This window comes from Sclerotinia sclerotiorum, genomic scaffold, assembly GCF_000146945.2.
Source record: "Sclerotinia sclerotiorum 1980 UF-70 scaffold_6 genomic scaffold, whole genome shotgun sequence".
Lineage (NCBI taxonomy): Eukaryota > Fungi > Ascomycota > Leotiomycetes > Helotiales > Sclerotiniaceae > Sclerotinia > Sclerotinia sclerotiorum.
This window is the reverse complement of record NW_001820830.1, coordinates 823,268-848,326: the sequence shown is the minus strand read 5'-3', so window position 1 is coordinate 848,326 and position 25,059 is coordinate 823,268. Positions and strand designations below refer to the sequence as shown.

At 42.7% G+C, this 25,059-nt stretch overlaps 12 protein-coding genes across 12 annotated transcripts; 5 read left to right on the top strand and 7 right to left on the bottom strand.

The window, feature by feature from the left end:
• Nucleotides 1–279: 279 nt before the first annotated feature.
• On the bottom strand, nucleotides 280–527 carry SS1G_05157 (predicted protein; the record flags this gene model as incomplete). The annotated part of the gene is made up of 2 exons (XM_001593679.1): nucleotides 280–444; nucleotides 492–527. The coding sequence occupies 2 exons, from the start codon at nucleotides 525–527 to the stop codon at nucleotides 280–282; spliced, it is 201 nt and encodes a 66-aa protein (XP_001593729.1).
• A 283-nt stretch (nucleotides 528–810) lies between these two features.
• SS1G_05156 (hypothetical protein) lies at nucleotides 811–1,566 on the top strand (the record flags this gene model as incomplete). Its single annotated transcript, XM_001593678.1, has 3 exons — nucleotides 811–965; nucleotides 1,047–1,324; nucleotides 1,379–1,566. 3 exons carry the CDS (start codon nucleotides 811–813, stop codon nucleotides 1,564–1,566), a joined length of 621 nt encoding a protein of 206 aa, XP_001593728.1.
• Nucleotides 1,567–2,868: 1,302 nt separating this feature from the next.
• Nucleotides 2,869–3,239, bottom strand: SS1G_05155 (predicted protein; the record flags this gene model as incomplete). Its single annotated transcript, XM_001593677.1, has 2 exons — nucleotides 2,869–3,002; nucleotides 3,053–3,239. The coding sequence occupies 2 exons, from the start codon at nucleotides 3,237–3,239 to the stop codon at nucleotides 2,869–2,871; spliced, it is 321 nt and encodes a 106-aa protein (XP_001593727.1).
• A 680-nt stretch (nucleotides 3,240–3,919) lies between these two features.
• Nucleotides 3,920–4,876, top strand: SS1G_05154 (hypothetical protein; the record flags this gene model as incomplete). The annotated part of the gene is made up of 1 exon (XM_001593676.1): nucleotides 3,920–4,876. One exon carries the CDS (start codon nucleotides 3,920–3,922, stop codon nucleotides 4,874–4,876), a length of 957 nt encoding a protein of 318 aa, XP_001593726.1.
• A 2,080-nt stretch (nucleotides 4,877–6,956) lies between these two features.
• Nucleotides 6,957–7,865, top strand: SS1G_05153 (predicted protein; the record flags this gene model as incomplete). The annotated part of the gene is made up of 3 exons (XM_001593675.1): nucleotides 6,957–7,068; nucleotides 7,369–7,435; nucleotides 7,769–7,865. 3 exons carry the CDS (start codon nucleotides 6,957–6,959, stop codon nucleotides 7,863–7,865), a joined length of 276 nt encoding a protein of 91 aa, XP_001593725.1.
• A 391-nt stretch (nucleotides 7,866–8,256) lies between these two features.
• SS1G_05152 (predicted protein) lies at nucleotides 8,257–8,785 on the bottom strand (the record flags this gene model as incomplete). The annotated part of the gene is made up of 2 exons (XM_001593674.1): nucleotides 8,257–8,639; nucleotides 8,692–8,785. 2 exons carry the CDS (start codon nucleotides 8,783–8,785, stop codon nucleotides 8,257–8,259), a joined length of 477 nt encoding a protein of 158 aa, XP_001593724.1.
• Nucleotides 8,786–10,074: 1,289 nt separating this feature from the next.
• Nucleotides 10,075–12,661, bottom strand: SS1G_05151 (hypothetical protein; the record flags this gene model as incomplete). The annotated part of the gene is made up of 6 exons (XM_001593673.1): nucleotides 10,075–10,259; nucleotides 10,327–10,851; nucleotides 10,953–11,391; nucleotides 11,448–11,854; nucleotides 11,996–12,033; nucleotides 12,438–12,661. The coding sequence occupies 6 exons, from the start codon at nucleotides 12,659–12,661 to the stop codon at nucleotides 10,075–10,077; spliced, it is 1,818 nt and encodes a 605-aa protein (XP_001593723.1).
• A 1,581-nt stretch (nucleotides 12,662–14,242) lies between these two features.
• On the top strand, nucleotides 14,243–14,625 carry SS1G_05150 (predicted protein; the record flags this gene model as incomplete). Its single annotated transcript, XM_001593672.1, has 2 exons — nucleotides 14,243–14,250; nucleotides 14,370–14,625. The coding sequence occupies 2 exons, from the start codon at nucleotides 14,243–14,245 to the stop codon at nucleotides 14,623–14,625; spliced, it is 264 nt and encodes an 87-aa protein (XP_001593722.1).
• A 491-nt stretch (nucleotides 14,626–15,116) lies between these two features.
• On the bottom strand, nucleotides 15,117–15,806 carry SS1G_05149 (hypothetical protein; the record flags this gene model as incomplete). Its single annotated transcript, XM_001593671.1, has 3 exons — nucleotides 15,117–15,217; nucleotides 15,317–15,651; nucleotides 15,748–15,806. The coding sequence occupies 3 exons, from the start codon at nucleotides 15,804–15,806 to the stop codon at nucleotides 15,117–15,119; spliced, it is 495 nt and encodes a 164-aa protein (XP_001593721.1).
• Nucleotides 15,807–16,749: 943 nt separating this feature from the next.
• SS1G_05148 (hypothetical protein) lies at nucleotides 16,750–21,236 on the bottom strand (the record flags this gene model as incomplete). The annotated part of the gene is made up of 2 exons (XM_001593670.1): nucleotides 16,750–21,040; nucleotides 21,097–21,236. 2 exons carry the CDS (start codon nucleotides 21,234–21,236, stop codon nucleotides 16,750–16,752), a joined length of 4,431 nt encoding a protein of 1,476 aa, XP_001593720.1.
• An 809-nt stretch (nucleotides 21,237–22,045) lies between these two features.
• Nucleotides 22,046–22,675, top strand: SS1G_05147 (ubiquitin-conjugating enzyme E2; the record flags this gene model as incomplete). Its single annotated transcript, XM_001593669.1, has 4 exons — nucleotides 22,046–22,098; nucleotides 22,154–22,242; nucleotides 22,300–22,431; nucleotides 22,500–22,675. The coding sequence occupies 4 exons, from the start codon at nucleotides 22,046–22,048 to the stop codon at nucleotides 22,673–22,675; spliced, it is 450 nt and encodes a 149-aa protein (XP_001593719.1).
• A 1,670-nt stretch (nucleotides 22,676–24,345) lies between these two features.
• On the bottom strand, nucleotides 24,346–24,853 carry SS1G_05146 (predicted protein; the record flags this gene model as incomplete). The annotated part of the gene is made up of 2 exons (XM_001593668.1): nucleotides 24,346–24,674; nucleotides 24,784–24,853. 2 exons carry the CDS (start codon nucleotides 24,851–24,853, stop codon nucleotides 24,346–24,348), a joined length of 399 nt encoding a protein of 132 aa, XP_001593718.1.
• Between the last annotated feature and the right edge of the window lie 206 nt (nucleotides 24,854–25,059).

Sequence of the window (25,059 nt, the reverse complement as noted above, 5' to 3'; positions counted from 1 at the left end):
GTCGCCCGATACTGGGAGGTGGAGATACCCAAACACCCAACCATATAGTATCATTCTAGAAGATTAACAACGATATCCATACCTTTAAAAGCGACACCGGCAAATTGGACATCGTTAACAGCAGCATGCAACGATATCAATAACAGACTGAGTTTTATGGTAGTGCAGCAATGTATGCACAAACAATAGAATCATGACAGCAGCGGATAGATTGGTACGGAGTGAATCATACTGGCTGGATGAGTATATCCCTAACGTCCTTGCACTTCTCTATTCAGACTAAACTTTGGCACAAACATCGCTAGTTAACGATTGCTCGAACATTCTTCTTTTGCAGCTCCAATTTCCTCGACGTTGGTCGCTTTTCTGAACCCGGGGCAAGGAGTGTTCAAATATTTTTAAATTTGACATTTTAAGGGCTTCCTTCAAACGCCATGAGATTATCTGTCAACCATATAGATTCTACTTTCCGGGCAATGCAATTGTCTTACGATTGATATGTGAGGTCCAGCACCAGGTGCAGACATTTTGACTAATGTGCTCCTGCTCCATCCCCTACATCACTATAATTTTAACGAGGTCCAGCCCGTGGCCAAAGCGCAACTACCCCTACCCTAAACGACCCCTCCACTATTGATACTCCACCACTCTGACTGTACTGCTTGTCACTGCACTGTCATTATCATCTTCGGAATCATCGAGTTGTAAGATCATGTTCGAGAGTATGGGCGCTGACTCACAACTAACGATGACTCAATTTCAAGCGCCATCAACTTTTAGGAGTTATGTTCCTTCTATAAATAATGAGGGATGAGGAAAGAAAGCCATCAATATACCTCCAAGAAGAAATCAATGGCACAATACCCAGCTCAATCTGAGCGACTTTGGCTAGAGCCATTGTCTGCAGATAAACATCTTGATGATTATCACGAAATGATGTCTGATCCGCGAGTTCAATCATGGACGTAAGATGCGCTCTTTTTAATTTTTGCCAGATCTACCAGCGCCCAAGTTTCCCAGCCATTGCTAACTCTCAATCACTGTAGAAAACCAACCGAGTCTCTCGCCGAGAGCAAAGCATTCATGATCGAAAGAACGCCGAGTCCTGAAAAGCCATGGATTGAAAACTATGCCATTTTACTGCGTCCGACATCATCTGCTTCGGCAGATGAGAAGCCCAAGTTAATCGGCGCAATTGGAATGATAAGATTCGAAGCTGGACATGGCGCTGAGGTTGGTTACGGTCTACATGCTGCCTATCATGGTAAAGGATATGCTACTGAAGCTATGGAGTTGTTCTTGGGATTATATTGGAGCAAAGAGAGTATGTGAATAGGAAACCCGTCATGAGTATCTTAATTTCCTAACTGGAATACAGGAGAGGGGGACTGGAACACATTGGTTGCGGCTATAGACCCTGAGAATATTGCCAGTCAGAGAGTAGTAGAGAAGGTAGGTTTCAAAGAAGGGGACTTTCAGGATGAGGAATACGAATTGTGGACGGAAGGGGGAAAGGAGAAGAAACGCGTGAGACATAGGGAATGGTTATTACCTAGACCAGTCTGATGGCCCTTACCATCGGGATGTAATGATTTATGGACATTTTCTCAATTCTCAGTTGTCATAACTAATTCCACATACAAAAAGGCATTTTCGGAATATTTGCATAAATAAATTTTATACTGTTCTCCGCCTATTGATGCATCTACCACTTAGCTATGTCTGCATGGCATTTAAACTGAGCCAACCAACCATACATGCATTTTTGTTCGTCATCAATGGGAATCATCAGGCTAGTGCTATTTCCAACCTAATATCTATTATTTTTTCCTGCTCACCCAATATAGACTTAAGAAACTTCCCTCCAAGCTCTTCTCCCGCCAGTACCATAAGTGTATCGACATCGCACACAGTAAATTCCAACATCTGCCCCTTGAACATATCAATCGAGAACAGTACTTTTCTGACTGACATGAAGTTCTCTCCGACTATCAATTGCCCAGTGGTCGCAGAAGAGTCTCCGCACCTTGTGAAATCCAAGTGAAATCTAACCTCATGTGTGTATTATAAATACCGAGCATTGAATACCATGACGACCAAACAAGAGGAACGATGGAAAGTATGTGCAGCATCCAATTCCTATTGTACGCGATCATAATTTCGACCTACTTCGCCCTACTCTCGTGGCTGTGAGAGATGACCGAGAAGGGTCTCGGTTGAAAATGATTGGCCAATATCATCGTCGAATGTGGGATATAAAGTCTACCCACATCATTGAGTAAGACTTACAAGATAGAAACTTTGGTCCTTTGAAGAAATGTTCTGGATTCTTTAAGATTTGCAATCTTGGCGTTACATGTTGCGGCGGAACAGTACGATGAAATTCTTGGCGTGGACAAGGGCACAGGAGTTTATTCGAATAGAAATGAGGTCCACACCACAAGTTATCACAGCTTTTACTCAAACTTCAAAATGAACAACTACTATGCCCGTAAATTTGTTGTGATCGTTATCAGAGACGGAAAAGTGATATTCTACGTATGTGCCTGTGATAGGTCTTGTCTGCTTTTCTGAATTATTGGGTGATCGTGTTTGTGATTTTGTCCCGCCTCATTGTAAGATTTTCTGATGCTGCCAATTTTCCATTTTTTGAGCGTAATGTATTTAACAGTCCGAAGTGGGATCCGATGTGAGATACTTCAAGATATGGATGAAGAACTGGTCGTTTGATAAATCTGTTGTTCCAAAATAGATACAATATTCAAAGGATTAGCTTTATAAGGTTAACACATATGCGTTAAATAAGCAGTATTCATTTGCAAACGCAAAAAAAGGATATCATAAATCGATGGAGGTTTGTTCTTTGATTTATTTATCAATCATCTCACATAATTGTTCCACCTTCTTGTTGATCAATGGTTCAAGGTGTAATATTAGAACATTGCGTTTGCTGAAAAAGGGGCTCAATGCTGCACATCGCTTGTTGTGGACGTCGTAGCGAGCTGTCGTTCCCACACCTCCAATACTCTAAGTGTCCGCAGCTGATACTCACACTTGTTTCTAGGCGAGGCCGATGGAGCATAAACTGCATCTAGAAAGCCAACGTCCTGAATATGAAGTTCTTCAGCTGTTATTCGGACGATGAGACCTTCAATAAATTTGGTATCAGGAGTGATCTGTATATATGCTGTTCTTCTACTGACAATAGCTTTTATAGAGTTCCTGAAGTTTGAAGACATATTGACCTAGCTGAACAACATCATAGCAGAACTCCTACCACCATGTAAGCGCTGCAAGTTTCGGACCAGGAATATGGGCTAGGGAATGAGAATATAAACGACGGATAGCTTCACCAATAGTTAACATCAACGACGAGAATACTATTGTCTCGATAAGTTGGATGAACGTTATGTGGTATCCGCCGCTTTGAATTCAGAATCTAGCTGACCATGATATTCCCCAAATTTGTCAGAAAATAGATATTTTGATGACACAGATTGAGTCGAAGACGGTATATGTAAATAGGCAATCACAGACGAAGTAAAAATGTAACGATGAAGAAAGGGTGGATGCATATTTCTACCTCGAGCTCTCTCCAATGTAATATTTCAACCAACTGTTGAAGAACCAAAACAGCTCAAGCATGCTGCTACCAGATTGAAAGTAACCAATCAAACAGCAAGAAAAAACTGCCTTCCTTCCAACCTCGGTGACCATTTTGCTGGTTTTGACTTTATTTTTTAACTTGTCGTGTCTCCAGGATAAGCTTTGAGATATTCTTGAGATATTCTTGAGATGTTCGTGCCTTGTTTGTAAGGCATAAAATAATAGACCGAGGCACCTTGAATTTGAAGCTTCCAAAGTTGTGTCGGAGCTCTTGAAAGACGAGATTGAAGAATCGTCATTGAAAATACCCGCAATGGCTTCCCGGCTGCCAATTCAAGCATGCCGTTCCTACCAGAGCATCTTCCAACAGCTACCACAGACCTCATCAAGATGTCGACAATCGCTTCAATCACAATTTCTCCCAAAGTGGTCCACGCGATCATATTCAACTCCCCCGCAACCCATCAACCACAATACTAATGCTACTCCCGAATCAGCATCTTCATCACCTCAACACCGCGATTTACGGTCTCAGTTCCCTTCTCAGCCAATTTCGTTACCATCCTCACCTTCATCACCTAAACAAAAACGGTCTCTCCGTCCCACAATCTATGCATCCCTCTTCCTCCTTATCGGACTAACAGCCGGACAATATGTCTCGCTTGTCCTATCACCCCCTGCACTCCCCGAGCCATCTTCTCCTCCCGACGAACTCATGACCTCTTGGTTGCACGCGCAAGCTTCAAAAATTCCACTTGTGCAATCCCTTACGGAAGACCCCATTTGGCAATCATGGGATGCCTACTCCACATTCACACCCGAAGAACGACCCCATCGACTTACCACTGGTCCATTGGGAGGATCTCGATCGATAGGTGGCTATCAAAGAGTATTCTATAATTCTACCACGGGAGAGTTTATTTCAGTTGTATATTTGGGAGGAGCGACAGGAGGCTGGCCTGGTGTTGTGCATGGAGGTTTAATAGCGACGATTATGGATGAATCGTTGGGGAGATGCGCGATTAGACAATTGGCTGCTGGAACAGGGGTTACTGCTCAATTGACGATGCAATATCTGAAACCTAGTGTTACTAATGCATTTTATGTGGTGAGGTGTATGCCCATTTTAGGAGAGGAGGGAGGCGGTGAGAGAAAGAGATGGGTGGAGGGGCGTTTGGAGACATTGGAAGGGAGAGTTTGTGTGGAAGCGAAGGGACTGTTTGTTGCGCCTAAGAACTATAAAACGAGGATTATTACGGGAGGCTTTTGAGAAGTCATAGAGTGTGGAATGTAGAATGTAGAATGTTTAGATGGCATGAAAAGTGTTCATAAGTTTCGAGCACTTAGAGTAGAGATGACTACACCTAAACTAATACAATATATCTAGACAAAATAAAGGTTTAAATTTTCTGATACATATTCTGAAATCCCGTCCATATATGGTGGATCGGTTGATACCCGACACGGCAAGTGCTGTGGCCATCATAAAAACTCAATCCATTTTAGTCCGAATTCCTGCTTTCAATATTTAGAGAATTGCGAATTTGAAATGGACTAAATTTTTCAAATACCATAAATCTTGTAAAGGCACTGTGTACTGTTATGGTCATTGTCTGCATCATCTAGAAACATTGAACATCTCAAATATACCGCATTTGTCAAAATGCTCTGAATATTCCAAACAAGCTGAGCTTTTCAAGCAACTCGAACTTTCCCTGTGTTAGTCTTACAATTATATCCATCAATATCCCTTTCGCATTCTCATTTTAAAGGAAGCACATTTGCCCTGTTCAAACATTAAAACGACGCTAATTACAACAAGACTATCAAGCCAGTGGATGAAAGCTCATCTCCTTATCTCTCACTCATTTTCTCTGCAGATTCAATCCCAACAAAACACCTACAAAAAAAAGACAGACCCCCCAGGAAATCAAAGCAAGTCTACACAAACGCCTCTCTCTCTCCTATACACTACTATGGTACTCTTAGTAGGTATCCGAGCCTAGTTTTTCAACGAACGGGAGTTTTTAGCGAGGATGCTAGTAAAGTGAATTACATTACTGTCTGCATAAGCTTAGCTCTTTGCTCTTCATGCCCCATGATAACTAATTATTCCTTAGTCTATGGGGTCTTTCGTTCTATCTTCTTCAGATCCTGTTTCTACGAAGCTATACCTATGTTTTATGGTTTCAGTGCTGTGGTTTTACCCCTCGATTTTAAGCTAGAGCGGGAATGTTTCCTCCCAAACTTCTTCATCCCATCCCAGAGTGCGAGATCTTGACTTCCTCTCTGTTCCAGAAGCACTACCCGGAGTTAAAAAAATTTCAATTACATATCAAGCGGTCCCTACCCCATAGAGCACCACAATTTGTAGCTTAAGAGAAAAATTCAGACGTTTTGTAAGTCCTGGATGTTTGAAGAATATAAGTTTCTCCAACAGCTAGCCATCATCTAGCATTACGCCAGAAGCTTCCCCGCTTCTATGGTGGAGATCAACCAACCTCAAAGGATTAAGTATGGCCTTTGCCAATACGGCTTTCGTGCGTCATTTTATGTTTGGACATAGATTACACGTAATTTTCTTCTAGCCCTAAGTTTATCGATGTCAATATAGTATGTCAAACTCCTTAGCAAGAGATAGGTGTGGCGAGGATGATTTTTTGGTCTTTCTGTAAAAATTGTGATATTAAACTATTTGGGTAGTATAAAGAAGCTTGAGGAAGAGCCGAAAAATTCTTCCATGTGTAGACATCTTTGCCTTGTATGAAAGTATCAAGGCCAAATTTAGGAGAATATATATCCCAAGAAAAGTCAATATTTGAAAAGAGAAAACATCTCGCCATAAAATGCAAAAAATTAATGGTCGAATTGCATCAAAATTGTATTATTTTAAAAGATTAGTTTCCCCAATGGATTCTTTACGAAATAGCGTCCCATTCTGCAAATAAGCCATAATAGATATAATGAAAGATCTAACGGAAGACAGATCTAAGCCCCTCTAATCTCTTGATAAAGGTTTCGTCACACGATATTCAGATACTCTTTAAAACTCAAATGCCAGAGGAGTAGTGGTAAATGCAAATCTGTGCCTATTTATCACAACATTCATTAATTAAACTCCCAGTGAATGTACTAAAATATATATACATCAAAATGTCTATCGTCCATAATTGGAGAGGAACTAGAGGTTGATGTTATGGACGTTATTCGACATTTTCACTTCCATGACTGTATCTCGGCATACATCTCTCAGAAGTACTACAAGAGAAACCTTTTACCATTCAGTTCAATATATAGGATCTAAGTTGTCTCGTAAGTATTTTATATTCCTCCATCCATTGAATAACATCATGAATGACAAGACATCAGATTTGCGAGATTCTGACTCTAGGAAGGAGGGACTTGACTTCCATTTGACGTTCCACGTTTCGTGCCCAAAGTGCAAGATAAATAAATACGTTCGTAAGTCGATCCCATAAACACCGCATGCTACGTGCAAAAGCTCATCACGATGAAGTCGAGAATGATGAAGAGAAGCTTAAATTGCTGTCCCAATTCCGTCTCAATAGTCAGAACCACGAATTCAACTCTCAATACCTACCAAACAAGTTGCAGACCGGGCGAGATCCCTGCAGAAGATTTTTTATCATACACCCGGTTTTGCGTCTTGCGCGTGAGAATATTACTATAATACCTGAATTACCCCAACATATCATCACAAGCTTCATAAAGTAAAAAGCCATCTAATCATCAAAAACAAAGGGGTAACCCAACCAAGCACATTATGTACCATCAAGTCCATATACAGCTCCGCACCCAAGGACCCAGAGTGAGCACTGCAGTCTTAGAGCACTAATTCACCTACAAGACTACAAAGATTGGGAATTCCTCAATATAAGTATACCGATTCCAGGTATCTTACCTACCAACCTAGTGAAAATAAACGCAAGAAAAAGAAACTTTAAATACAGGAAGAGGATGAATTTTTCAAATTTAATTATTTCACTTCCAAAAATTGAAGGTATTGAATAATTAAAGTAGAGCTATGAAAGTCTATGGAGACTGGTTCTAGAATACCTATTAGGTTTGTGAAATGGTGGGTCGTAGGAATGAGGATAGATGATGGTGATAGAGTTGAGGAATTGATGAGGAAAGTGTACAGCGAGGGTGGAAGGGAGGGAGAAGGAGGGTTAGATAGGGATGAGGATGTGGATGTAGATGTGGAGAAGTTGTTGGATATAAAATATGGTGGTTTGTGATTTGTGATTTGTGATTTGTAACTGTAACGGGCAAGGAAAATGTAAACGTTTGGTTTTCTGTCTTCCTTGGTCTTTGGTCTCTGGTCTCATAAATATTTGTGTGGCTGTGATGCTTTCAGGAAGCCGGAAGTCAGTGGTTTTATGTTCTGGTATGTACTAGATGTCTTGGTGAATATAATGTGAGTGAGTACTCGTAGTACATATTCCGCTGTGTTTGTGCTATACTATAGAATATTTTTGAGGCTCGTTCTCCCAATTCCGCGTACCTGCGTGGTCTTGACACTTGATACATAATTGGAAACATTAGAGATGATCTAACGAGTAATTCTGACAAATGTCATGGCCAACCCCAAAAACATCCATCCCACAAATCGTTCTCACAATCTCCAGATTACTTTGCTCCCTCCAACGCTCCAAAGATACTTGCCAAGCTCGAATCAGAAGCCACACCCGGTGGCAATTTCGCATTCCCATTCGCATTCGCATTCGCATTACCCGTGCTCTTTGGTTTATTCCCCCTTGTCCCAGTAGGTTTCGCTTTCCCCGTGCTATTTTTGCCAGATGCACCATTAAGAGCACCAATTAGCGCAGCCAAACCATCCGTTCCATTTTTGTTTCCACCACTTCCAGTCTGCGCTCCTGTGGCTTGTTGTGGTTGGCTATTTGCACCTCCTGCGACATTTATGCCACTTTCACCACCGACGTTTGTGGATCCGTCCGGTTTCTTGGTTATCCCGGCCTCGCCGCCTAGATTGGTGGATCCGCTGGCTCCGACTTGATGCTGTTAGCACATGTTGCATATAGTAAGAGGGGTAAGTGGACTTACCGGTGATGCCGGCGGATTCCCTTTGCACGGCTGGGCTGGGACGCGAAAAGATGCTTGTAATCAAAAGTGATAGGAAGATGGTAGATAATTTCATAATTGAGAATTATAATGACGATGAATAAGAATACCAAGCAAAGAACGTTACGTCAACAAAGTCAATTGGCGAAAATCTTCCAAGAAATCTTAATATTAAATGAATATAGCGAAAGGAATTGAAATGAACCAGTCATCCACAAAACTGACGAAGAAAGAGAAAAAACCGATAATCAAGAATGGACTCAGAGAGATAGAGCATAGGAAAAGCTACATTAATCATATATCAAACCCCAAATCTAAAAACAGATCATCGACAAGTTCCAATCCAAGCCATCACCCCCCGGCTCAAGAATTTCCAGATCTAGACTCCTCACCCACTCGCAAAAATATCCCAACTCTACCACTTGGCAGATGCAGAAACGTTTGACAGGACTCTAGAACATTTCAAATTCCTAATTGATTTGCTGATGATGTTTTGGGTTTGGTGGCTTACCAAGATGTATGTTGTTTCGAACATGAAAGTTGTTGTGAATAAGGTTCCGCCAAGATCTAGAGAGCACGTGATTTCATGCGATAGAATCCGGGAATTTGTCAATTTTCATATCGATAGTAAGGTTTTAGTTTCAGACATATGACGCGCAGGTTTACACTTATAGAACCTGAAACTTGGAGGTATAAGTATAGGTGACTAAATACTAAAGGGAAGAGGGCGCTAGATGGTCCTTCTCTTTCTACTTCGCCAGGTTTCCCCTCATTTATGTAGCATCGCATCTCTTGGACAAGGGCCCTGCTCGCCTCACAAGACTTCCGCGGATTCCGGGTTATTCATCGATATTATCAACCACGCATCATAATTATTTGATTTCAATTGGTTATGGCAACTTATACAGAGTAGTAAGCATTTGTCAGTCTTTTCAAATATACATATGGATCATGTGATATTTCCTAGGCAAAATCAGTGATCGGGTGAATGGCGCCTTGTAACCATCCAATATTAGTACTATTTTTAGCACTTCGTATTACATACTAAGACATTGGGACAACGACATGCCAGTGTATATTTGATATATAACCGTTTATTGTTATTGCCACATATGAATTGAACAACTTGTTCCTTTGTTGCTAACGGAAGACAGTTCATGAAAGTGGTCGACATGATGGAGTTCCGTGATTCATTACTTTGTATCATAGCACATTAAGCGATGAAGGTTAGAAGATATGTACATATTAATTCTCTAAGGTAACTAAAGTGATATACAAGAAGTGGATCTTTTCAACATAAACATAAACCATCTATCGCTCATAGCAAGCATCTTCCTGTATGAGGCTGCTCTTTCTCATCAATATCTAGAAACCCAACTTGCTGATGATTCTAGAAGAAGCAAGTTCAGCAATGGACTCGTAGAGGAAAGCTGGGTTGGAAGTGGTTGGTGCTGGGCTGAGGGAACCATCGACGACGAAAAGGTTCTGGGTACCGATGACAAGAGCGTTGTTATCGGTGCAAAGACCGAGACTGCAAGAACCACCCCAGTCTAAGAGATGTTAGTACTAGGATACTTATAACATTAAATATAGGATAGATGAAAGAATAATACGTACGGTTGTTGCCGACCTTGCCGGTCTGGTTGACAAATGAAGTGTAGAAGGACAAGTCGTGAGTACCAGCTGGGCTTGTGACGTTCAAACCAGGGTATGCGTTGGCGGCATCGACGAATTTCTTCAATGCGGTTGCGTAGAGCTCGATATCCAAAGCATTGGTCAACCATGGGCCGTGACCCTCACCGAATACCAAGTTGCCGTTTGTGCCAAGGGCTACAGTGCCACGGCTGAGAAGACCTTCGTTCAAGTTAAATTGACAGGTGAAGCTACCGTTGACAGCTGTTGGTCTGGAGCAGATGGTTTGGGCGGTCATGGATTTGGTAGCATCGTTGGGGTATGGGACGTTGATCCATCCAGTGAGCTCACGGCCGTTAGCGGCGAGAGGGCCAGTGCGGCGGTAGTAGAGATCATCGGCATCGGCCTTGATGACGTTGGTACCGGTGAGAACGCCGGACAAGCTGTAGAAAGGAAGTTCGGAGGCGTTGCTGTATTGGAAAGTGATACTCATTTGTGGGTTGTCGTGGACTTTAACATTGAGGGTTAGTAATTGCCCATTCAAAAAAGACTGTTGGGGTAAAGTGGATCCAAGCATTTTGAGCAAGGGAATGAAATAAGAGTGTACTCACGGTTAGCACCAACACCGTTGTTGATGATCCAGTCCTTCTTTTGGTATTGAGTGAAGTTGATGCTGGCGGCAGTTGTCAATTGAGCTTCTGGACCAATACCAGATGCGAACAAGAGAGATGGGGTGTTCCAGGCACCAGCAGAAAGAACAACGTTCTTGGCGGTGATGACGGTACCGTTGACTTCAACACCGGTAATCTTTGAGCCAGTTCGGACAACACTGGTCACTGGGCTGTACATCTTAAGGGTGAAGTTCTTAAGTTTCTTAGCATCCTGGAGGTAACCAAGAAGTGGTCCTCCTCTTTGGCCTCCGACAGCAGCGAAGACATCACGACCGTAGGTGTTGTACTTAGAGTCAACATCTGTTGTGGTGTTAACCTCGTGGATTCCGATGGATTCGAACACTGAACCCATCAAATCGTAGACTTGATCGTAGTAGTGCTACAATCATGTTAGCATGTCTGCTCAACCTTGACTTAACATGAGGCATGTCATACCTTCTTGTCGGTCGACCAGGTAGGAGTAAATGGGATACGGTCTGCGACTCTCTGGATAGCGTCTTGGAAATCATCTCCAGTCCATCCGGTGAAGTTTTGGAATGTGTTATCAAGGTATTGCCTTGGAGGCCACCATTGCTGTGCAGCATTGACACTTGTTCCACCTCCGAGCATACATGGTGCCAAACTGGCGACATTGCTGCAGTAATAACTGCTGGCAATGGGATCGGTACCTGGGTAGTTGACTAGGTAGTACATCATGGTATCGTGACGAGTCAAGTTGTTGCCTGGGTAGGCCTTGGCAGCCCAGTCTGGGATCTCCCTGTTTCCATCGACGTACAACATAGGTCCACCATGCTCAAGGAGAAGGGTCTTCATTCCAGCCTCAGCAAACTTGGCCGATGCAACTACAAGATGAATCATTAGCAAGTGTCGGATAAGGAAACATCTCGGAGGCAAAGATAGGACAAAACGTCCTGGTGAAATCGAAAAGATTCACAAAACAGTGTCGATTTGGGCAGAGGAGTGAGTAAAATGTTTAAACTTACCCAAACCACCAGCACCACCACCAACTACAATGATATCACTGTCAAGTATTAGCTATGACCTCCAAGGTAAACTTTTCGTCTCTCTTCCAAAGACACATTCGGGTGAATGATGGATTCAACGCACTATTGTGGTGTTGCTGTATGAGACGAACGAGCATCATTGGTAGGAACTGCTTCGGCAGCCAAAGAAAGAGAGGCGAGCAGCAAAAGCTGAGTCTTTGAAAGGTTCAACATCTTGAATGAGGAAAGAATGAATTGGAGAAGATCTTGATGTCGAAAAGTAAAAATCGCCAGAACTCAATCTTCTTATATATCAATCAGGAACTTCCATCCCACTATTGCTTTCATAAGCATGCATAGACCCCCATGGAGACAATGATATTCTAATCGGAGTTTATCAGAATCATACTTCCCATTTACACTTCTTAATTTGCTTAATCACATCTCTGGCACTGCCGGGGCCGTGTGTGCTTCGGCGCCATTGCGGAAGCATAGCTCGTTGAAGAATACGAGTTCGTCGGATTGGCCCTTGGCGGTGCGGAGCGCCCACCATAAAGGGATGCCGCTAGCTATCCCGTAGAATGTAAAAATGGGCTTCAAAAGTGGCTTATCCAAAATACCCCTGAATGATAAAGCTTGATTGATTGAAAGGGCGTAGAATTGCATTTTGAAAGCTCCCTTGTTCGAACAAATAGTTTGGAACTAAGTCTATATTTTGGTTTTGTAGAAATGGATTATTAATCTATGGGAAATGCTATATACAAGTTACCATCTTAATTTGAATATCATAAATGATGTTTATTAAACTTGTAACAATAGAATCGAAAAAAGACTATTCAATATCGAAAAGATTCCCATAATCTGATTGATTGATAAGATCTTGTTAAGCGACGCAGCCCATTTCAGCATTTTAGGGGTCTCCACTACCGCATGCTGCAATTGTGATTAGTCGAACCATTCGAGATTAAGCCCTATAATTAAGTGCCTGCATCTTAGTAAGGTAAGTTATAAATTTAGTACTTTGGATCGGTGTAATTGTATCCGATTAGAATCCCATTTAGCATCGAGAATAATCTAAACGTGATATATGCTAAACTATTAAGGGCTATTTGGTTCCAATTAGAAACAATGTGAACTCAAATTGAAAGTCTGTAGAGATTATGACAGCATTAACATCTACCCTAGAATTTTCTCTCAGACCCTATCCCCTGGAATTCCAGAAGTGCCCTCAAAAGCTTAAAAGAAAGCTTACTAATCACTCAGATCGCTAGGATGTCTCATTTAGAAAGGGAATTTAAACAGCGCTTTAATTTGTAAAAGTTTATTTTGATAGATCAAGCCTTATCATTCAGGGCATGTTCCATGGACCCATCAACACAAGCATTTCTGACATTCTAGGGGGAAATCACATCATTAGATAGTAAAGTTAATCCACCAATAGAATCTACAGAGTCGATGGATATCAGCTGTATTAAGCAAGTCGATAAAGAAGCGATGGGTACGTGCCTGAAGATGATAACTACGGGATGAAAATCTGGGACCTCTAGCATCGGTGCTGCATACTTTCTCGCAGCACGAGTACCAGGTTGCCCAAAAGTATGAAACATCCGACGCTAGTGGAGCCACGGAGTATGTTATTCCATGCCTAGTTCTTCATCTAACCATTCTAACCTACATGCATGGAGCTTTTCGGAATTTTATACTTCCTCGCCGTGCGGGTCCCTGATTTCTTCATCTTGGTCTTTGTCCCTATGTATGTAACCTTATCTGGATACATGGAGCAGCAAGATCAATATCGTTCTACCACTTCACCACACGGGATCGTCCAATCGCATACGCGCGGGAGATCAATGTCTATCGTTATGGTACCTACCGTTGGAATCATCTACCGTGGGAAGCCGAGTGTAACGGTGCGCTACAATGGCATGTTTAGCTAATTAAACCTTATCATTACCCCTGACTGCAACCTTAAACTTACCACCACATAGGCGTTTAGAAGCGGTTCGGAACCACAAATTCTGGACTATGTAGTCTGACAAAGACTTACTTAACATCAAATTGGTATCCGTTATGTGCGGAATCTGGCTAGACCTTATTCCTTCACGTCCACTACGTTTTCGACATGTGATGACAAAAGCGCCTTCCCAAATATCATCTACGCTTATCATGTATGCAATTTTGCTCCTGAACATGGGGAATTCTTCAACGGGAAGAACTAAAAAGAATCTATGGAACCACCCACACACAATGCACCGGTGAGTTTGCATGAAATGGACCCTGACTGCTGGTGCTGTGTGGAGACATTCAGGAGAAAAAAAAAAGTGCACCGAACCTTCGCCGAATTTTAAATGTGGATTCCGAAAAAACCTAACAGTGCCGGCGGTGCAAGTGCTAATCTAGCCGTTCAAGAAGGTCAAAATGTTCAAATGTCTCTGAATGAGGTTGTTGAGGCAGGCCATCTACCTAACCTTGCACGAGAGGTGTTCAGAAGTATTCGTCATCCCAATCTCGAAGGACCCGAAACATTCCTTTGGCGAGTTGAACAGCTGTATTTGTTAAAACTCGGTGAACTGATGTGGGCTATCCAAAACATCGGATGTATTTTTTTGCGGTATGCTTCGTTGGTATGATCTAGTGGAGTATGTATGTATGTATGTATGTATGGTTCCAGGAAAACTGGAGCAGAATTGGAGCAAAATTTCATGTGAGGTGGATATTCTTATGGGTAAGGTGAGTTCTCAATAAGAGGTATATAACGTCCACGTACCTCAGTTCACCGCGTTTTGATAGTATCAGACGATGGCGGTATACCGTTCGATATAAATGCGACGAAATTTTCAAATTAATGATATGTGCTACCTTATTATTGCTGTCTTATTAGTTCTGCTGGAACCTAGTAACATTACAAATTTATCACCCCTCCTGCCAACCCCGCCTCTCAAACACCTGATTTCTGCATTAATAAAATACCTCGAGGTTCCTCACACCTAGCAAGTCCCAAATAAAAACACCAAGCAACAACCTCGATTCACCAGTCCTACAAGTCTCAACACCATAGTCAAATAACCCAATTACCCCAATCCCATTCATCGTATAAACAAGAATCATGGATATCCTATCTCTACCACCACTTTGCCCTACAATCCCATCTATGTCTCGGTGCACCAAGCTGCCACGGCACCAAACAATAATAGCAAAACTCAAATCCACATCTACCCTTCCCTGAACCTGCGAAAAAATTAGACTGTGCTGCACATACATAAACACATAATCTTACATATTAAACCTATTGTAAGTAACGAAACAAGAAAATTAACTCACCACCACGACTCAAACATTTGATATGCGCACAACCACCCTTCTTCTCAATAGGCGCAGCACACTTCGGACAAGCCACCGATATCTTCCTCACTTCCTCTCGAGATTTCTCCTCTTCTCCGCTGTGTTTCCTTGTTGAATTGTCGTATTCAGCGCATGTTAATCCTTCATGCCATGGCAATTGGTGATGTACGCATGTTGACTCCTTACAGCTTATACAGATCATTCTTGCATTTCCTCCTTCGTGGATTTGGCCCGAGTAGCATTTATTAGATGCTAAACACCAGTTAAATTTTGCTTGTGATCGTGAATAATTTCTTAGAGCCAGTTCGCAATATCTAGGTATTTTATTAGTAAGATTATCCTTGAGTAACTTTGAAATATAAAATAAGCTGGCTGGCTGGCTGGCTGTTTATCTTACTTTGTAAACATACCTTTCGTGCAATAAAGCTGTATAAACCAAATTTCCAAATCCTGCGCGCAGATTGGGCATTTAAGGATATGATTCCCTTCGTTCATGAGAACACTCATACTCTGTCTTAGACAAGACAAACATATATCTGTGAAGTGATCGCATTCTGCCCTTGTTCTTTCAGAGGTATTGTTTCCCAGAGGCTGTTCCTCGAGGGATTCGAAACATATTTTGCAGCTCCGATATGGCTTTCGCTCATCTTTCGGTCTCTCTGTTCGTTTGGTTGGTCTTCTCCGATATTCCACGCGAGCTGCTGGGGGAGCCTGTGCTGGATAATCGGGAAAATTGATGATAATAATTAATAACATTATAAGCATCCATCCTAAAATGACAACCAAACCCCTCAGGTCAACAGCTTTGCTCATGTCTTCGTAATCTTTCGTTTTGTAATGATGGCTTGGTAGAATCTTTTGTGTTTTTTTTCTCTCACTCTTTAATGGAACGAGCACGACTTAAATACACAAGGTTAAAGAACTTGTACGGCCTAGTGATTCAAAAGTGAATGTAAGAATATACTAGATTTAGAACCTTGGGCAGTAAAAACCCGTAGCGAATATTTTGTAGTGAACATCTTGCAGTGAATATCTTGTAGTGAATATCTAGACGATTTTAACTTGGACACACTAGGATGAACATTTTGAACATTGTAGCCTTCAAGCACAATCCAAAAGGATTGAGAAGGACAGAGAAAATCTATAGACTTCGCAGACATAATGATTCAGAAAAATAAAGAGAGTTGGCACTCGACGAAGACACATACTGCGAGAAGAAACCAATTATCGAGCTTGGTTTTACTGTTTCGATATGAAACAATATTATTAAATATCAACAGAAAGACATTTAGAACTCATCTAATTGTACATTGCTCCATCTGAAACGCCAAATCATGATAGCCGACCTTATTTTGAGCATTATAATTCACAATATGCTTTGGAAAACACTCCGGGTTTCCCCCATCATAACCTCAAGCAAGATATGAAAAACTCTCCTCCTTTCTCAAACTACTCGGTTTCTTCTTCACATTCCAATCCCCACTTCTGACTTGTTCGACTCGTTTTGTCAATGTAGAAGGGTTCCTGCCTAATCCACCCGAAGGAATGTTAATATTCTCCCACTCATCTTTTTCCTCCACTGGTGCGACCCACTCTTCAACATCCTCCTTGTCGGTAAGCTGTTTCTTTCGCTCTAATGCTCGCATAAATTCGATCATGACTCCAAAACTTTCTATTAGCCCCATACTGGCTTTATCTGCACAATCGCAATCACAGCCACCGGGACACTCGTTACTACCAGTAGATCGATATTCGATCAAACAATGCTGATGTGTTGCACAGCCGCATGATAGACATGGTAAATATACTGCACTGATGGGCTCAGTACATATTGTGCAACGAAGTTGGCGCTGAACAGTCTTACAGCGATCACAACGTCCAGCAGCACCGCCGATAGAACTAGAGTGGAGAGCATCCAGACGCGCTTCGTGCTTGAGACAGTAACCCGCGACTTCTAGACCCTGATCGCTTGATGAGGAGTGCTGATCCCTCTTCCCTAAAACAATTTGTGATGGAGGTGATGCTTCGTGGATTATAGTATGGCTATCGTTAGATATTATTGAGGCTGCAAATGACTTATTATCAGCAATATCGAGTTCGGAGGTATGGCTCCGTATTCCATTAAACTTCAAAATTTCCAATCTAGCCAATGGAAATCCCCAACAATAAAGTAGTTCAGCGTAAGCTTGACGATAGCTCATGTGACGGGCCGTGTGGCTACTGTCCAACAGCGATGTGCCCATACAGCCTTCGTCATCAAACCCATTTTCATTTTCTAATGTCAACTTGATTCCCACGCAGACACTTGGTTTTAGCTCATCCATTGTACTTTCATCATCTGAAAAAGCTAGTTGCTCTGTACCCACTTGTTCTTTCACGCTACCAAGGACTGTTGTATTTCCCCAGGTGATAGCACTAGGGGCTAAGCTTAACATATGTTCAACTGGGCTAGGCCTTTTCCGGCTTGGAGGTGGATTCGGTGGTGAGGATGATGCGGCAATAGAAAATGGTCGCGAAAAGTTTGCGGCAAAACTTGAGGCTAGACTTGAATTTCCACGGCGAAAGGTTCTCGGATTATCTGGAGAAGTGGAAAGGCTTTGAGTATTTTGAGAAAGATGTTCTGAGCTTGCTCTGTTTGACCGTAAAGGGGGAGTATCACCGCAGGAGTACGAAGCCGAGGCAGGATCACTGCCCCAGGCACCGGTGGAAGATCCCATGGATCCATATATTCCAGAAGGAGTGTTTGCTATTTTTGGGGTTGACACAGCAGAATCCATCGGGGTCTTTTGATACATGCTCCAAGCCGCCCCATTGTTGGGAAAATAATTAACTGAAAACGCAGGTGTTTTCATAGAAAGAGGTGTTTGCGGTTGGCTTATGCCAACTTCGGCATGTCCAGCATGTGATGGCGCCGCCGAAGCAACCGGTTCACTAAACACACAAGATAGCATCGCCAGCATTTGTACATCACAGAGCTCCTCAAAGTGCGTGAAGAGGTCTGCAATCAATTGCTTGGCGAGGGGGCTGCTTCCCCATTTGACTCTACCGGAGAAACTGCCTCGCCTACAGCGTTTATCATGCGAAACATCGATACCACTATCCGAGCCGCTGTCGCGACGATGTCTCTTTGCCATGCTTTCAGCTATGACTAAAACAGGCTCACGCCGTTGACTTTGTTCGAGAACTTCAAGCGGAATATCATTGTGTAATAGCATAGCAGCATATCTCCATACATCGGCTAACTTACTGTGTCCGTGCTTTTCGGCAATATTTGCATTATTCTCACAAAGATATGGACCATTTCCAAAAATGGTGTATTCCTCCGCTAGGTAAACCTTTGCAGGAAGGATATCACTTACATCGCATATTGATATGATGTTTTTGGGCTTTACAGGTCGTACTCTGCTGAGACCAGTTCCGGTAGCTGTGTTGGTTCCCGTACCAGTTCCCGTGCCACCTGACCTTTGTGACAATATAGTTGGTGATCCCCTCAAAGGGAATCGACGATTCGATCGACGCCAGTACTCAGTCATCGCAGGATATCGAGTGATGCGAAATTGTGATGAATCCGTATCGCTGCTGGTCGACGAATCATATTCGTCTGACACTTCAGAATCAGCCTTACTATCTTCAGTCATTGATGTAGCCTTAATGCGTGGTTGGGGCGAGCTGTTATTTGCCAATCGACCAAAGGCATCAAAATTAGGCTCACCCCGCGGTCGAGCATTTCTAGAATCGGTGATCTTCTCTAATAAGGACTTCACTTTATCTTCTTTTGGCGGGAAGAAGCAAACAAGCTTGCCATTCATTGCAAATCGAGCACCGCAAAGTCTAGGTAGTGGTACATTGACATTCCGTGGTATGCTGATCAATGTTTCCGCCGTGGCACTGGAATCCAGTTCTTGAGACATCATTGCTGAGGCGCCTGGAGGGATATCGTTATCCTCCTCGTCGCTTGAGCTTTCATCGGCAAGGCCATCCAAGTCATCATCGTCTAGATCATCTGTATCATGAAAGAATATGGTACTCGTCTCAAGATCAACCTCTCCAAGGAGATAACAAAGAGCCGCTTCAAGGCAACCTTGCCTGCGGCTCACAAAGCTTGCCGCGATTTGTTGCACTTCCTTTCTCAGCTTATTGAATGTCTCATCAGACATGAGGGACGTTTTACCAAGTGTGAAAGTGGGAGCTTTGCTTTCCGGGTACTGGTCTGGAAATGAGATAGTTGTCTTGATATAAATCGGAGTGCTATCTTCACCCCATGGCCCGTTCATGGAGACAATGACCGTTCTCTTATCCATATCAACATCATCGAATGTGATCTTTGGAAGCTGCTCATTGATGCGTATAATCTCATCATGTAAGGTTTCCGGTTCATCCCAATCACCATCTTCTTCAAATTCTGGACTAAGCAAAGACATTCTTCTTGACATTGATCGCTTCCGAGGCATGGATCCGTTCTCGGGTTTTGAGAACTTTATTCCACTCATCCAACCAATTTGGGATTGGTTAAGGTCTTCTTGTTTTGCTGCTTTTTCCTTGCCTCTCATAGTAGGGGCGCGAATTGTAGTGTGAGTACGTGTACTATGAGGCAATGACATCTTTTTTATTCCAGCACCCAATGCACTCAATTTCAAACCAGAACTATTAGGTCGAGGGCCTGTAATTGTGGCGCTTTTCTTATCGCTTGCAGATGTTTCTGTGGTACGGAACGTCTTGTAAACTGCTCCTTTACGTGTGAGGTTGAGCTTTCCGTGGACTTTTGCCCCTTTCACAAAGCCAACGCCTTCGAGTGTATCAGGGTTCACATGTTGCATTTTTAATTGATTGTCCTCACCCCAAGTAACGAGCTGAAATTCTCTATTATCTTCTCCTTCATCTGTGATGCTTCCACGACCCCTCCAAAGAAACTCTTTAACCTTCGAATTCCCGTGCCCTGGAAAGGTAATGACTGCTTCCGTGATGGTATCCGTAGAATTGTCACCTGTAATGCGCCGATCATAGAGATGGAGGTCTCCAGGAGTATCCTGAGGCATAGCTAGAATTCCGCAGCCAAACGGCGTGTGTCGAGCTCTCCAAACAGGGAATCCGGTATGTATAGTGCGCTCGGGAACATCAGATTCGTTTTCATAATCCCAAAATTTGATTGTTCTATCCAACGAGCAAGTAACTAAGCTTGAAGCACGAGTACGATTCCAATCAACACCGTATATTTTTGATTCATGTGCATTAATGGACCTTAATGGAACAGCGCCTTTTCTATCGTCCCAAATCCGTAACCATCTATCATGGGATGAAGCTAAGATGTGTGGATCTTGACGGCTCCATTTGACCTGCGTTGCACCAGCAAACCAATCACAAAAGCTAAGAGCAGGTTGTCGTGGTCTTCGGAGGTCCCAACAGTGTACATATCCATCAACAGCACATGTTGCCAGCATGTCTGGATGATGTGCTGAGAAATTGATGTCGGTGATAGCCCTTGTGTGCCCATGTAATGTATGCTCAATTGCGCCATGGGATGCGTCCTCCTGCATATTTAAATTCCACACGAGAGCCTTTTGATTAGCAGTGCTAACCACCCAGTAGTCGCGAACTGCGAAAGGGCACCATTGGACATCGGCCACAAGCCATGGCAGGCCATGCCGAAGATGTCGTGGGGGGTTGAGAGGAGAATCGAGATCAATTATGTCTAAGCCATCAGTTCTGAGAGAAGAAAAGGAATTAGCACAACCCACCAATTCTGAATTTGAGGTACCCACGATGCTAGAGCGACATCTCTCCCAGAGGGAGATATAGTAGCTGATCCAACTTTCCGATCTACATGTATAGACACATCCGCATCGAATGTAGTGCTATCAAATGCCGACCTAATGGTCTTGCCCTTTCTCGGCTCTTCCATCTTCTTTCAATACTAAAGTTTTCGCATGCTGGAAGTCAAGAAATTACTTCGAAACGGAGAAGGCTACAGGGCGAATACTGCTGATGTTTGAGGTGTGTAAATTCCAAAAAAGGCTATCTAAACAGACCAGGGGTACTCTACAATCTTTGAAGAACCGCATTGATAAGATAGCATACGAAATTAACGGGCATAAGGCTGGGCGCAATGGCAGGCTTCACCCACGATGAGGCAGTGAGGCAGTGAGGCGCGAGGCAATGAGGCGATGAGTTAATGATATCGAAAGTTTATTACACAGATCGATGAATGAACGTGAAAGCTTCTGGATGGTACCGGAGTATATACTTAACTCTTGCTAGTGTCTAAAACTAGACGGCAGTTGCCGTTCAGCCTTCCCTACCTTCATTTCATCGCAATCGTGTCTTAGTTACACAGCGTTGAAAACATTCCGAGGCTCTCCCGCCGCTCTCTCTCTCTTTCCCAACTATTCAAGAGAAAAAAAAGAATATCACGGCGACTTTTTACTTTGAAACATCAGTACATTTTCAAACAGTCAATTCATTCAATTGTACAACGTTCGCAATTCTACAGACCTTTCGTTTTCGCTACCACCCACCGGAACAATTTCCCTTGATAAAGTACCCCACTACCCGAATTGAACGATAGGTACTTCTCAAGTTATCTTATCAACATCACGAGTACCAAAAAAACTACCTTTATTGGTGTTTTGTAGCCTTGGACTATTGGACTCGATAACTGCACCATAAGAACGATTCAAGAAGTGCAACTTTAGCTTAGACAGGCAGAACAACATGGCTTTACCAAAGCGGATCATCAAGGAGACGGAGAGGTTGATGAAAGAACCGTTAGTATATCTATCTTTGGCGTTGGATCGTACTCTAGCTAACAAATATATAAAGTGTTCCGGGCATCAGCGCAATACCTCATGAGGACAATCTAAGATATTTCGACGTATCAATACATGGTCCTTCCTCCTCTCCATACGAAGGTTAGTCCTATTTTCGAACCACTTTACAAAAGTACACCGGCTTATGCAGATTTACAGGCGGTATTTTCAAACTCGAATTGTTTTTGCCTGACGACTATCCAATGACTCCTCCCAAAATCAGATTCCTCACCAAAATCTACCATCCAAATATTGACAAGCTTGGCCGAATCTGTTTAGACGTTCTCAAGGGTATGTGATTTTATTTCGTGCCCATCAACCTCACTCCGGATTCAGTAGACTGATCTCGACTTATACAGGTAACTGGTCTCCTGCACTCCAGATTCGAACAATCCTCCTCTCGATCCAAGCTCTCCTCGGTGCTCCTAACCCTGATGATCCTTTAGCTCCAGAAGTGGCAAAGAGATGGAAGGAGGATGAGCCGGCCGCGATCGCGACTGCCAAAGAGTGGACAAGAACACATGCTATGAGTTAAATCTGATCTAGCCTTACAGGTCTAGACGGATATACATGAATTATGGTTAAACGAAAGAAATACGAGGGTTTTTCGGTATAGAAAACCGCTTTTGATTTGCAAAATAGCGTGGATACTGCGCTGGAAAGATTTGTTTTATTTTTTTGGTAGAGAGAAACATCCCAAGATGTTGCGCGAAGCCTATTGTGATTGTGTTAGCATAACTGACTTATTTTCAACCAACAAACTCGGACCTTTTCCCCTGTACTGCGGCTCCTTTCCACGTTATTTTACGGTTCATTGGTCAAGTTGCGATTTGCAACAGGAGATGGATCTCATATCATTATCGCATGTTTGGGTTTCGAGACTGTTGCGACGTTTTTCTCTAGTGGGAAATATGAGACGTTAAAATCATTACGATATTGGACCACAAACAATGTGTAATGATTTAAAGTGTGGTGTTTCTAGACCTCTCTAGTCTATGTCTCTTTGACTAGTGTCAGCTTCCTATGTATCGAGAAGGCTTCATCTGTCTGGCAGGAATAATATCCTACTACATTGTGATATATGATGAATTTCAAGTCGTATATGATTTCGTAAAAAAGCCTCACATAAGTCTCCAAAACAGCAGATGATGGATGGATCGTCCAATCGACGCGTATGATGAAACTATACAGCTCCGAATATTTATGTTTAAGGTGGTTTGCTTTCACGGCCAAGCCATCAAAAAATCAACCACTAGACTTATTAGGTTTATCCAAGGATAGCTCGTCGATGTGCTATCAGCAACTAGTCCTTTGAAGGTTTAGACTAACCGTCAAATACCTCGGTGTCAGAGGCCGGAGCAACGAATGAACTAACTTAACTTGCCATACACGGTATAGCAGTATCGTGGTTGAAAGAACTTTGAATTGGCAAACGGTGTCAGAAGATCTTACCTTGGTATTGGATCGTTTTTGCGATACAAGTCATTTAGGCTGACCTAGAGATCTCCTACGCACAAGTTTAATATTAAAGACAGCGATATACACCAAGCCCTTGGAAAAGCGATGAATGCAATACCTGTAAGGGGAAGTTGGCCGCTGCAATACAAATAGCTTCGAGGAGATGAAATGGGAAAGTGGTACAACAAATACAGCTGTACGCTATTATATATAACCCTCCTGCTAATGGACGATGTAGGCAAGTACAAGTAAGGCGAGTCAAAAGTCGGGAAATTCATTGCAGCATTTGAGCATTCAAGAAACTACTCACTATTCTAATAAACCTCTCTTCAAAAATGCGCTTGTAAGCGGAAATCTACATCATCTTTAGGTTTCCTCATCTTCCCTATCCTCGCCCAAAATCTCATCTTGTATTGTAGGTTTTTTATTACAGGAGTATCCATCCTGTTAGCCTACCTAAAGTGCGATAGTAGGCACTTAAACTAAACAGGCTACTTCAAACTAAATAATGCGAGCTCTACAACACAATCTACAACGCATCTACAAGATAATATACGTATAGCCATCTACATTTTTCCTGCTAGACGCCACATTATTTAAATTAAAAAGCCTATTTATCGCACAAAGGTAGGCCATTGGGCATTGAGATACTGCAATTAGTACTATTTCCAAATCCACTTCAGGCCCACATGCCACTCCTTACCCCGCGTTACTCCATATTTCGGCCGAGGAATTTTCGGCAAACGCCTAGCAACCTCTCACACCATGGGCAGATAGCCATCTCTCTTTGAGTCTTTCTCCGCCAGCCAAAGCTAATTCCAGTGGCTTTGAGCAGGTTTTAGGACTGGTGACTTGTGAAAATAGGAAAGAATTAGATATTCCAGCAGATTGGTTAGATAAAGTAAGGAGACTCGGTGGATTCACAGCCAAAACGCCAACTTCCCCGCACTGCACTATTCTCGTCAAGTCGCCATCATGTCGATTCGAACCTTTTAAGGTACCTTCTCCGGAATGTAACTCCTCCAAACATCTATCTCGTAGATCAGATTGATGATGATGCGTGGCTACAGGGAGTTCTATTGGTTGGTATAGAAGTTCTTTGCCCCCTTCTTAGATAGCGAGGCATCTTATCGATGCCAGGGTCCGAAATTCTGAGGTTCAACAACGAATCTTACTTAAGGTTACCCCGCATAATACGACTGTACATGTGCTGTCCCGCTGTCCCAACAATATGGGAAAATGCAGAATTTTCCATATCTAGGGTATGAACTCTCAAAGGCACATGAACGCGTCTTCAGTAGGATGTACGAACCTTCTTGTTGAGATTTCATTGGAGGCGTATTTATTAAGTTTTATTACAAGATCTGGACGCAATTCGTAACTATAGGTTATAGGATGGTTTTTACAGTACTCTGCGGATGTGATCAATATTAAGAATATCCCGCTACACAGGCCAAGCGG